The following is an 11,834-nucleotide window of genomic DNA, read 5'->3' as shown; positions in this document are numbered from 1 at the left end:
GATGATGATGTAGTGAGTGTAAAGTATTCCTGGAAGCATTGAAATTGGAGTAGAAGGTCTGCGTTTCCTATGTTAACATGTTACAATAAGTTTCTTTGTTAACAGTGTTGCATCAATTGGCCAGATTGTGACGGCAAGACTGGATATTATTGTTGCCTATGCAATTGTTGAAGTTCTTAGGAATCACAAGTGAGGGGATCCTCTAGAAGAAGCAGCTGCTGCCTATTAGGAAATAGATGAACAACATGAATCATGAGTCGATATCAACATCAACCAATCGTGAATCGGCGATGCTAGACCCGGAGGACGGGCTTTTGAATGAGGTATATGATAGGGTAGAACTTGCAGATTCGGATTATATTAGTTTTTTGTCATTCTGAAGATGAATAGTATAAGTTAATGTAAAATTGGGTGATCGTAGCATTGTTAATTGTTGTGCAGGAGACACTTTTTGACATGAGCATCTTAGGGGACGAAGCAGGGTTTCGAATATGACGCAGACAGACATAGAGCCTCAATCTGCTCAGGTACCAAGTCATGTCAACATTGAAGATGTGCTAAAGATGGAGTTCTGTACCCCTGGGGAAGCAAGAGAATTCTACACGAGTTATAGTAGGCTAAAAGGTTTTGCAATAAGGAAGAGTAAGAGGGTAAAAAATGCCAGAGGAGAGATTGTTCGATACAATTTTGTTTGCAACAGACAAGGGTTTAGGCACAAGAAGTGGTTAGATAAGCTGGATAGGAAAAGAGAGCACAAGCCTATAATGCGATGCGGGTGTGTAGCAGAGATGAGGATAAAGAAGAATCATACTAATAGAAAATGGTTTGTTTCACAGTTTATGGAAGATCATAACTACACCCTACTCTCTAAAAGGTTTATTGGATATCTGCCTTCACACAGGAATATGTCTGATGTAGAAATTGCTCAAATGAATAGCATGAGGCAAGTTGGGATAAGCATTCCAAAGATATACCAGTCATTTGCGATGCAAGTTGGGGGCTTTAACTTAGTAAGATTTACTAAGCAAGATATGCACAACGAGGTTCGAAAGCAACGTGCATTGCAGAACGGAGATGTAAATGCCGCACTGCATTTTTTCGATTATGCTGCCAGAAACGATGAGAAACTGTTTTGGAGGTATGAGGTAGCGGCTGGTTCTCGTATGTGTGACATTATATGGAGTGATGGTCGAAGCCAGGAAGATTATGAGGCGTTCGGTGATGTCCTCGCCTTTGATGCGACGTTTGGGAGGAACAAGTATAACCTTTCTATCATTGTTTTGTCCGAGGTTAATCACCATAATCAGACATGCGTGTTTGCAGCAGTAATGGTTTTATGTGAGTCACAGGATTCGTACAAATGGGTGCTGAGACGGTTTATGGAATGCATGCGGGGAAAGGCCCCGAAGGCAGTGATAACTGATGGGGATCCTTCTATGAGGCTAGCTATTATGCATGTTTTTCCAGATGCTCATCACAAACTTTGCGTGTGGCGCCTACTAAGGAATGCCACTGCTCATGTCTCACAACCATGTTTCACCCAATTATTCAAATAGTGCATGCTCGCTGACATAGAGGTTGATGAATTTGAAATGCAGTGGGAGGCGATGGTTGACGAGTGTGGTGTTCGAGAGGTTGAATGGGTGATGGACCTCTATAGAAAGAAGTTGTCATGGACCACCGCATACATATGGGGCAGAGGTAAATTACTTAGGTGAACCTTATGGAAACACCTATAACTCAACATGGAGAAATCATCCAAATTTCTCATGGAAGGATCAAAAGCCCCAACAAGGCTTTAATAATGGTGGAAGAAACAGGTTTAGCAATAGCAAACCTTTTCCATCATCAACTCAGCAACAGACAGAGAACTCTGAACAAAATGCTTCTAATTTAGCAAATCTAGTCTCTGATCTATCTAAGGCCACTGTAAGTTTCATGAATGAAACAAGGTCTTCCATTAGAAATCTGGAAGCACAAGTGGGCCAGCTGAGTAAAAGGATCACTGATATCCCTCCTAGTACTCTCCTAAGCAATACAGAAGAGAACCCAAAAGGAGAGTGCAAGGCCATTGACATAAGTGCCCTGGCCGAACCTGTGAGGAGAGGAGAGGACGTGAATCCCAAGGAGGAAGACCCCCTGGGACGTCCAGTGGTTAATAAGGAGCTTCCCTCTGAGGAACCAAAGGACTCTGAGGCTCATCTAGAGACCATAGAGATTCCATTGAACCTCCTTATGCCCTTCATGAGCTCTGATGAGTATTCCTCTTCTGAAGAGAATGAGGATGTCACTGAAGAGCAAACTGCCAAGTTTCTTGGTGCAATCATGAAGTTGAATGCCAAATTGTTTGGCATTGATACTTGGGAAGTTGAACCTCCCTTGTTCATCAATGAACTAAGTGATCTGGATCAACTGACATTGCTTCAGAAGAGACAGGATCCTGGAAAGTTCATAATACCCTGTACCATAGGCACCATGATCTTTAAGGCTCTGTGTGACCTTGGTTCAGGAATAAACCTCATGCCCCTCTCTGTAATAGAGAAACTGGGAATCTATGGGGTGCAAGCTGCTAAAATCTCACTGGAGATGGCAGACAGCTCAAGAAAATAGGCTTATGGACAAGTAGAAGATGTATTAGTAAAGGTTGAGGGCCTTTACATACCTACTGATTTCATAGTCCTGGATACTGGAAAGGAAGAGGATGAATCCATCATCCTAGGAAGACCTTTCCTGGCCACAGCAAGAGCTGTGATTAATGTTGACAGAGGTGAAATATTCCTTCACTGGAATGAGAACTCCCTTGTATTCAAATCTCAAGGATCTCCCTCTGCAACCATGGAGAGGAAGCAGGAAAAGCTTCTCTCCAAGCAGAGTCAACCAGAGCCCCCACAGTCAAACTCTAAGTTTGGTGTTGGGAGGCCACAACCAAACTCTAAGTTTGGTGTTGAACTCCCATATCCAAACTCTAAGTTTGGTGTTGGAGAGTCTCAACAAAGCTCTGCACATCTGTGAGGCTCCATGAGAGCCCACTGTCAAGCTATTGACATTAAAGAAGCGCTTGTTGGGAGGCAACCCAATGTTTATCTAACTCTATTATTATTATTTTTCATGTTTTCTTATGTTCATGATCATGTGGAGTCACAAAATAAATATAAAAATTGAAAACGGAATCAAAAACAGCAGAAGAAAAATCACACCCTGGAGGAGCATCTGTCTGGCGTTCAAACGCCAGAACAGAGCATAGTTCTGGCGCTGAACGCCCAGAACAAGCATGGTTCTGGCGTTCAACGCCAGAAATGGCAGCAAATGGGCGTTGAACGCCCAAAATGGGCACCAACCTGGCGCTGAACGCCCAGAGTTGTGTGCAAGGGCATTTTGCATGCCTAAATTGGTGCAGGGATGTAAATGCCTTGACACCTCAAGATCTGTGGACACCACAGGATCATCTCAGGATCTGTGAACCCCACAGGATCCCCACCTTACCTCCTCATAATCCTAGTTTTTATTTCCACATCTTCTTCTTCATCTATTCCTTCTTCTTTTGCTCGAGGGCGAGCAACATTCTAAGTTTAGTGTGGTAAAACAATTATGTAAAGGATCTATAGCTCAGTGGTAGAACATTTGACTGCAAATCAAGAGATCCCTGAGATACCTCAGGGGATACATTTTCTTCCACACAATTATTGAAAGCAACTAAGGGTGGAACATCAAGAGCACTCCATCATCCTTCATGAAATCAGAGAAGATCTAAAAGCAATGAAGGAGGAGCAGCAAAGACAAGGAAGAGACATAGAAGAGCTCAAGGACATCACCAAGGTGAACTCATTCCTTGTTCTTACTTTCTCTGTTTTTCTCGTTTTCTATCTGCTTATCTGTGTTTGTGTCTTCATTACATGATCATTAGTAGTTAGTAACTCTGTCTTAAAGATATGAATGTCCTATGAATCCATCACCTCTCTTAAATGAAAAATGTTTTAATTCAAAAGAACAAGAAGTACATGAGTTTCGGATTTATCCTTGAACTTAGTTTAATTATATTGATGTGGTGACAATGCTTCTTGTTTTCTGAATGTATGCTTGAACAGTGCATATGTCTTTTGAAGTTGTTGTTCAAGAATGTTAAATATGTTGGCTCTTGAAAGAATGATGACTAGGAGACATGTTATTTGATAATCTGAAAAATCATAAAAATGATTCTTGAAGTAAGAAAAAGCAGCAAAGAACAAAGCTTGCAGAAAAAAAAAATAGGAGAAAAAAAATAGAAAGAAAAAGAAAAAGCAAGCAGAAAAAGCCAATAACCCTTAAAACCAAAAGGCAAGGGCAAATAAAAAGGATCCCAAGGCTTTGAGCATCAGTGGATAGGAGGGCCTAAAGGAATAAAATCCTGGTCTAAGCGGCTAAACCAAGCTGTCCCTAACCATGTGCTTGTGGCGTGTAGGTGTCAAGTGAAAACTTGAGACTGAGCGGTTAAAGTCAAGGTCCAAAGCAAAAACAAAGAGTGTGCTTAAGAACCCTGGACACCTCTAATTGGGGACTTTAGCAAAGCTGAGTCACAATCTGAAAAGGTTCACCCAATTATGTGTCTATGGCATTTATGTATCCGGTGGTAATACTGGAAAACAAAGTGCTTAGGGCCACGGCCAAGACTCATAAAGAAGCTGTGTTCAAGAATCATCATATTGAACTAAGAGAGTCAATAACACTATTCAAAATCTGAAGTTCCTATAGATGCCAATCATTCTGAACCTCAATGGATAAAGTGAGATGCCAAAACTATTCAAGAGGCAAAAAGCTATAAGTCCCGCTCATATGATTGAAGCTATGTTTCACTGATAGTTTGGAATTTATAGTATATTCTCTTCTTTTTATCCTATTTGATTTTCAGTTGCTTGGGGACAAGCAACAATTTAAGTTTGGTGTTGTGATGAGCGGATAATTTATACGCTTTTTGACATTGTTTTTAGTATGTTTTTAGTAGGATCTAGTTACTTTTAGGGATGTTTTCATTAGTTTTTATGTTAAATTCACATTTCTGGACTTTACTATGAGTTTGTGTGTTTTTCTGTGATTTCAGGTATTTTCTGGCTGAAATTGAGGGACTTGAGCAGAAATCAGATTCAGAGGTTGAAAAAGGACCGCTGATGCTGTTGGATTCTGACCTCCCTGCACTCAAAGTGGATTTTCTGGAGCTACAGAATTAGAAATGGCGCGCTTCCAATTGCGTTGGAAAGTAGACATCCAGGGCTTTCCAGCAATATATAATAGTCCATACTTTGGCCAAGAATTGACGACGTAAACTGGCGTTCAACGCCAGCCTTCTGCCCAAATCTGGCGTCCAGCGCCAGAAAAGGATCCAAAACCAGAGTTGAACGCCCAAACTGGCACAGAAACTGGTGTTCAACTCCACAAATGGTCTCTGCATGTGCTACACTTAGGCTCAGCCCAAACACACACCAAGTGGGCCCCGGAAGTGGATTTATGCATCAATTACTTACTCATGTAAACCCTAGTAGCTAGTTTATTATAAATAGGACCTTTTACTATTGTATTAGGCATCCTGGATTGTATTTTGATCCTGTGATCTCGTTTTGGGGGCTGGCCATCTCGGCCATGCCTGGACCTTTCACTTATGTATTTTCATACGGTAGAGTTTCTACACTCCATAGATTAAGGTGTGGAGCTCTGCTGTTCCTCAAAGATTAATGCAAAGTACTACTGTTTTCTATTCAATTCTTCTTATTTCGCTTCTAAGATATCCATTCGCACCCAAGAACGTGATAAAGGTGATGATTATGTGTGACGCTCATCATCCTTCTCCCTTATGAACGCGTGTCTGACAAACACTTCTGTTCTACATGAATTAAGCTAGAATGAATATCTCTTAGATCTCCTAATCAGAATCTTCGTGGCGTAAGCTAGAATGATGGCGGCATTCAAGAGAATCCGGAAAGTCTAAACCTTGTCTGTGGTATTCCGAGTAGGATTCAATGATTGAATGACTGTGACGAGCTTCAAACTCGCGATTGTTGGGCGTTAGTGACAGACGCAAAAGGAGGGTGAATCCTATTCCAGCATGATCGAGAACCGACAGATGAATAGCCGTGCCGTGACAGGGTGCGTGAGCATATTATTCACTGAGAGGAGGGGATGTAGCCACTGACAACGGTGATGCCCTTGCATACAGCCAGCCATGGAAAGGAGTAAGACAGATTGGATGAAGATAGCAGGAAAGCAGAGGTTCAGGGGAACGAAAAGCATCCCCATTCACTTATCTGAACTTCCTACCAATGATTTACATAAGTATTTCTATCCCCACTCTATGTTTTATTTACATAATATATTGTAACCCATATGAGTCAACTTAACTGAGATTTACAAGGTGACCATAGCTTGCTTCATACCAACAATCTCCGTGGGATTCGACCCTTACTCACGTAAGGTATTACTTGGACGACCCAGTGCACTTGCTGGTTAGTTGTATCGAAGTTGTGACAATTATGAATTAAGATCAGAGCACCAAGCTCTGGAGCCATTACCAGGATTTGTTCGAGCCTGGAGATCACAATTTCGTGCACCAGGTACCCCGGTGCTTCAAACACAGTTCCCAGAGATTGAGAGGTCAACGACAACCCTGTATACCTGTGAACTTTTTTATAGATTTCGAGAGTCCCTAAAGTGGGCCGTTAGATTTTACATTGTCGACCACCAGGATTGTAAAAATGGATGTTGCTATGTGATACAGAAGTATCGCCGACCGGAGTCAACCTGACAAGTCTTGCACCAGCCGCATAATGGAACCTTTCAATGTAATTGCCGCATGATGGAGTCATATGGGATCCCTTGTGTTCACATAATTGTAGTTCAGGTTGGTATTGATATCGGTTCTTTGCCAGAGACTCTGGTCCTCAAAAGGTGGTGCAAAAATGTCAAGAACAATGTGACTTCTGTTAGACAAGTTACAGAAACGGGTGATGTTGCATCCCGGTACCGTAGCAGACTTGGTGCATTTGTAGACCAATGTAAGCGTTTTGCCAAGGTGGCTTGTCTAAGGGACGAGGACTACAAGGTCTTTAGTAAAAAAATGGCACGGGATGCTATCATGTTGGAGGTCAAGAATGGGTTGCGTGTGGCCCCAGATGTGAATCCACAGCTTAACGGTGATGGGGGTGGTGGGATAAATGATCTAGTCTGTGTCCGGACAAAAGGCACTGGCAGAGGAAACGATTCTCATGTTACAAAGGGACCAAAGAAGAGAAAATGCAGTGCCTGTAGAAAACTGGGTCATCGCCAAACTCGCTGCCCCAGTGCGCCTGCCCCGCGACAGGGATGTTGTGGATCGCTACCGGTTCTCGAGGGTTGCCAAGCTCAACCTCAAGTTAGAACCATATGCTGTGTGTCAGTTATAATTCATGTGATTTTTAGGGTGGTCATCATATTTTTCAAACTTTGAATGATTAATGATAACCTAATTAGGACATGCCATATGTGAGTAGATCCCAAAACAAGTAGCTGATAAAATGAAGTTGAACTTGATAAAATTGTTAAATTTAGGTAGATCTTCACAATTGGTCATAAAACAAATAGCATCATTATTTTATGAGGATGCAACATGTCAAACAGGGTAGAAGCATCATCAAAGTATAAATAGAACATGAGCCATTCACAAAGTAGGAGAAGCATAAATGTATAAATCTATGAATGTCAATATAGGCAATTCAAGCTCTTAGGGGTAGATGCATATGTTTTCTGTGAAATCAATTAATCGTATTGGGAGGATTCATTAATATTAGAAGTGGTTTCTTTTGTCAGATCTGGATCCACAAAGAATTCAAATCCATTAAGAAGTCAAATCCATTAGAATTTAAGTTGGAAACATTTTATTTACAACCGGACTTGCCTCTTTTTACTTTGTGCAGACGACACCGTCACAGACAACTCGACAAGAGAACTCGACTTTTTTTGCCTCTGAACTTGCTACAAGTTATGTAAGTGCCAATATTGTCCCGTAACTATTTATTGACTTATGACGCGCGTTTTGTTTAGATTTCCATCAGTAGGTTTGCTATTTGTGGGCAAGCACCCTAATCTTTACAAATATAAATGTAAATTGTAGCAGGAATTGCAGATGGGCGCGGGCACGAGGAAGAGGAAATTGAGGGTTGAACTTCTAAACACATTCCCGCAATTCATGTCATAAGAGGATAGCATAGATAGATAGACTTGTAACGGCTTTAATTATTCCTCTAAGTGTGGTGAATTATTTTTAAAGTTTACCTAGTGAGTGGCAAGCCACCAACCATGTTGTATAGTTGAAACTAGCACAAGAACACTTTGTTTGACTATGTTGGGTTGTTATGAAATATCCTCTTCTGGTAACAACTTTGTTTTGTTACATTGGCTTCTTAGTGTCCTATAACATGTGGGCGAATTTACAGAATTTTTTTTAAAACACCGTGTGTAATAATTAATAGGGTAAAGTATACTTTTTGTCTCTGAAGTTTGACAAAAGTTTCAAAAATACCCCTAAGTTTTATTTTGTTTCAATTTTGTCCCAAAAGTTTTTGATTTGCATCAAATATACCCTTGGTGGCTAATTTTTTAAAAAATTTAAGACCAATTCAACAATAATTTCATAAGAACAACCCTCAACACAAGTAAATCAAGCATCATTTTCATACATTATTGTTAGATTGGTCTTAAATTTTTTGAAAATTTAGCTGTCGGGGGTATATTTGATGCAAATCAAAAATTTTTGGGACAAAATTGAAACAAAATAAAACTTAAGGGTATTTTTGAAACTTTTACCAAACTTCAGGGACAAAAAATATACTTTACCCTAATTAATATGTTGCCTTGTTAGGTGATGCATAGCTTGCTCCTGTAGGGCAGCACGTAACCAAGAAAGAAACGATGGAGTAGTGGCAATATATCTTGACCAGTATATTGAGTATCAATATATCCTGGGCAGTACACAATCTCTTTGGGGCAAAACCTGATTAAAACACTCACCACACATGCAACTTTAAAAAAAAGTCGTTATGAGAAATGAAAAATTGATCATGCAAGCTGACTAATACATATTCATACATAGGAAAACCATTTACAACTGGACTTCCACCCGGATAATACAAGCTAAGTAGTTAGATATTAAAGTCTAGAATTAGCAATATATAACAGCAACAACTAACTTCAAAATATATGGACCTTGTTAATGGTTCCCACTTACATTCTTTAACAAGTCATAATGCAAGTTAACTATAACCGGTGCATACATAGTCAGACCATTTGCAACCCGGGTGGGTGCATATCCAATGTCGACCACCGGGATAATACAAGTAGAGTAAAAATACTAAAGTATGGAATTAGCAATATTTAACAGCAACGAGTAATTTCAAAATATTTGGGCCTTGTAAATGGTTCCCAATTTTATTCATATATAAGCATGTAAATAGAGTAGTAATTAAGGAAGGAACGAGAGACTACGGCACACCGTCTCTGCCTTGAGGTCCACAAGAGCCTTAAGCTCACTGTAGTCAGATGCGACAATCCTGATTGCTGTTTTCATCCTCAATGTGGCCTCATCACCCTGTGAAATATATATATATATATATATATATATATATATATATATATATAAATAGTTAAGTGGTAATATCATCAAGGCCAACTTAATTTGCATAAACCTATAACGATGACGGTGTTCTTACCAGGTTGCCTAGGATAGCTGGGGAGAATCAGCCATTGTGAGACATCCACCAGATGCACCATATTTCAGATTCATCTTTATCCAATGAAAATTGTCATAGCAATAAACGAGTGAGATAAAAGGCATACAATTTGCCACAATATTTAAAATTATGTTCCCAACAATTTGGTTTGTGGGGTGTAGTTTTAGATTGTATCAAGTCTAAAAAAGTGTGTACAAACTAATTATGTGAGAGAAAAATTGCGGAGGCATCATAAACTGACTTACGCGCCTAGCCTGCTAGGAATGCTCATGGGGTATTCAATGCGTCCCCAGGTGTTTGGATCTGGCGAACCATGTTTAAAGTTGGGCAGATTCGGCTCAAGTTTGAAAATGTTCTCGAGGACAGCCATCTGCTGTTCCCGTCACCATGGCAAGCATATAAAATTCAGAAGAAAGAGTTGCACGATAATTAAATATACTGTGTACAAAATGCCTTGTGGGTTACGTACTATAAGGCACATGTTGCGCTCACACCTGGGAACGGACTCCATGCTTGTGCAAACATCAAGGGCATAAACAGAAGGTCTCTTTACATCCATCAATAGCATTTACCAAGTCTCAGGTGGCTCGCAAATGGGTACAAAGACCTATTCAGGCGAGCAGCAAAATACAACATCAGTTAAAATATATCCATATTGTGTGTGAATGCCGGATCTCTAATAAGTTAATGATAAACTTGGAGCAATTATGGAGAGACGATAACTTGAATGTTTCTTACATGCTCAAGTTCTTGAGTTGGTGGCATCCAGCGTCTCGCATAGCTCTCTATTACATGTTCCATCAGAGTTTGGAACAAGATCTCAGCGGCAAATGCTGACGGAAAGAACCAGCAACGGGGCACAGGGTTTGCCTTGGCTTGAAGATAGGAAAGCATTGCAACAGTTTTGACGACCTACATATTTCAAGTGTCTTAGCTTTGAACTGCGAAATTTTTCAATCAAATACTATTGTTATTTAGGGGAGAGTATTAAGTCAAGTTCGAATGGTATTACATCAAAGTGGGGCATGCATTCGGGCCTAAGGGATAAGAACTTTCCGTGAGGCAGGGTTAGCTCGTAATGCTTAAATAAGTTCTCTGTTTCCCTGGAAAGACAACAAACATGAACAGGGATTTAGTTTGAATCCTGGAGATATAAGATCAAACCCGAAACAACTATTGAGTGTGTTCCAATTTTGCACATTGTAACCTCATTTCTTCATTTTTGGCAAATATATACGTCCCAAGGTGGCACTCGTCCCTAGTCAGACTCATATCGGCAATGGGCCTGAACCACATGGCAAAATTCTGCATCGAAAACATTTGAAGTGATTATCATAGAAACTACACAGTGTATCTGTATAATAAAGAGTTTGAACCCAACAGTGAAATGCAATCATCCATAGGGTTAATCACAGGGGTAATGTTACGTGACTTGCCTTAGGGATGTGGTAAATCGGGTTCTCCATGTTCGGCGCCAGAATGCGTCCCCGACCCCCCCTTTCAACACGCCAAAACAGCGGTCGTCTCTGCGGCACCGAGTTGGATTGGGTCTTGGGAGGGGAGCCCATGGATGCATCGTCAACGATGGTTGCAGCCACCTCTGCGCTCGACAACCGCGGCATCTTCGAACACCTCGGACTTGGCTCGGAAGAGGCATAGAGATCACAGAGCCGAGTTGTACTGTCGAAGTCCCCTCCAACCTTTGTTTTCTGAAAAAAAGAAAAAAACAAGATCAGCTAGTGTTCTGTTAGCAACCAGCATCGAATGCAGATGCCGAACAGGCAAAATTTTTCATTGGGTTATGTACATTCAAGGCATCATTGACGGGGGAACACTGACTCGAGAGGTTCCGATTGGAAAGGCTTCCTGGGTTGGGGTATTGCAAAGGTGCTGATTTAGGCCAAATAACATTTGGCCCACGGTGCCAAAAAAAATCATGGTTCACACAAATTAATAAAAAATTTTGTTTTTTGCATTCGGCTATTTACTAAAGGTCCAACAGATACTTATCACTCTTATTTGAGTTTGTAAGCGTGTTTTTAAATTCACATGTCATCAGCATCTATTTTTTTCGAGACATGGTATCAACATTTAATAGTTATTAGC

The 11,834-nt window shown here is 40.6% G+C and overlaps 2 protein-coding genes across 2 annotated transcripts; one reads left to right on the top strand and one right to left on the bottom strand.

The window, feature by feature from the left end:
* Positions 1–491: 491 nt before the first annotated feature.
* On the top strand, positions 492–7,575 carry LOC112778035 (protein FAR1-RELATED SEQUENCE 5-like). The gene is made up of 4 exons (XM_025822405.1): positions 492–1,457; positions 1,557–1,701; positions 6,861–7,375; positions 7,552–7,575. The coding sequence occupies exons 1-4, from the start codon at positions 492–494 to the stop codon at positions 7,573–7,575; spliced, it is 1,650 nt and encodes a 549-aa protein (XP_025678190.1).
* A 1,585-nt stretch (positions 7,576–9,160) lies between these two features.
* LOC112777596 (uncharacterized) lies at positions 9,161–11,628 on the bottom strand. The gene is made up of 8 exons (XM_025821979.2): positions 11,536–11,628; positions 11,165–11,437; positions 10,936–11,033; positions 10,741–10,831; positions 10,467–10,640; positions 9,974–10,335; positions 9,708–9,781; positions 9,161–9,586 (listed from the first exon to the last, which is right to left on the bottom strand). Exons 2-6 carry the CDS (start codon positions 11,348–11,350, stop codon positions 10,297–10,299), a joined length of 588 nt encoding a protein of 195 aa, XP_025677764.1. The 5' UTR covers positions 11,351–11,437; positions 11,536–11,628; the 3' UTR covers positions 9,161–9,586; positions 9,708–9,781; positions 9,974–10,296.
* Positions 11,629–11,834: the final 206 nt, after the last annotated feature.

Source organism: Arachis hypogaea, chromosome 19 (assembly GCF_003086295.3).
Source record: "Arachis hypogaea cultivar Tifrunner chromosome 19, arahy.Tifrunner.gnm2.J5K5, whole genome shotgun sequence".
In the NCBI taxonomy this organism is placed as follows: Eukaryota; Viridiplantae; Streptophyta; class Magnoliopsida; order Fabales; family Fabaceae; genus Arachis; species Arachis hypogaea.
The sequence above is the reverse complement of the archived record's forward strand: the minus strand, read 5'-3'. Positions and strand labels throughout refer to the sequence as shown.

What these genes read in the sequence shown, in the direction of transcription:
- LOC112777596 (XM_025821979.2), bottom strand. Translation starts at nt 11,350, where the DNA reads ATGCCGCGGTTGTCGAGCGCAGAGGTGGCTGCAACCATCGTTGACGAT. An exon ending in GCCAAAAATGAAGAAATGAG is followed by an intron (nt 10,832 to 10,935) that starts GTTACAATGTGC and finishes TTGTCTTTCCAG; the next exon opens with GGAAACAGAGAACTTATTTA. An exon ending in CAACTCAAGAACTTGAGCAT is followed by an intron (nt 10,336 to 10,466) that starts GTAAGAAACATT and finishes TCGCCTGAATAG; the next exon opens with GTCTTTGTACCCATTTGCGA.
- LOC112778035 (XM_025822405.1), top strand. Translation starts at nt 492, where the DNA reads ATGACGCAGACAGACATAGAGCCTCAATCTGCTCAGGTACCAAGTCAT. An exon ending in TGAGGCTAGCTATTATGCAT is followed by an intron (nt 1,458 to 1,556) that starts GTTTTTCCAGAT and finishes TTATTCAAATAG; the next exon opens with TGCATGCTCGCTGACATAGA. An exon ending in GTTGCCAAGCTCAACCTCAA is followed by an intron (nt 7,376 to 7,551) that starts GTTAGAACCATA and finishes TGTTAAATTTAG; the next exon opens with GTAGATCTTCACAATTGGTC.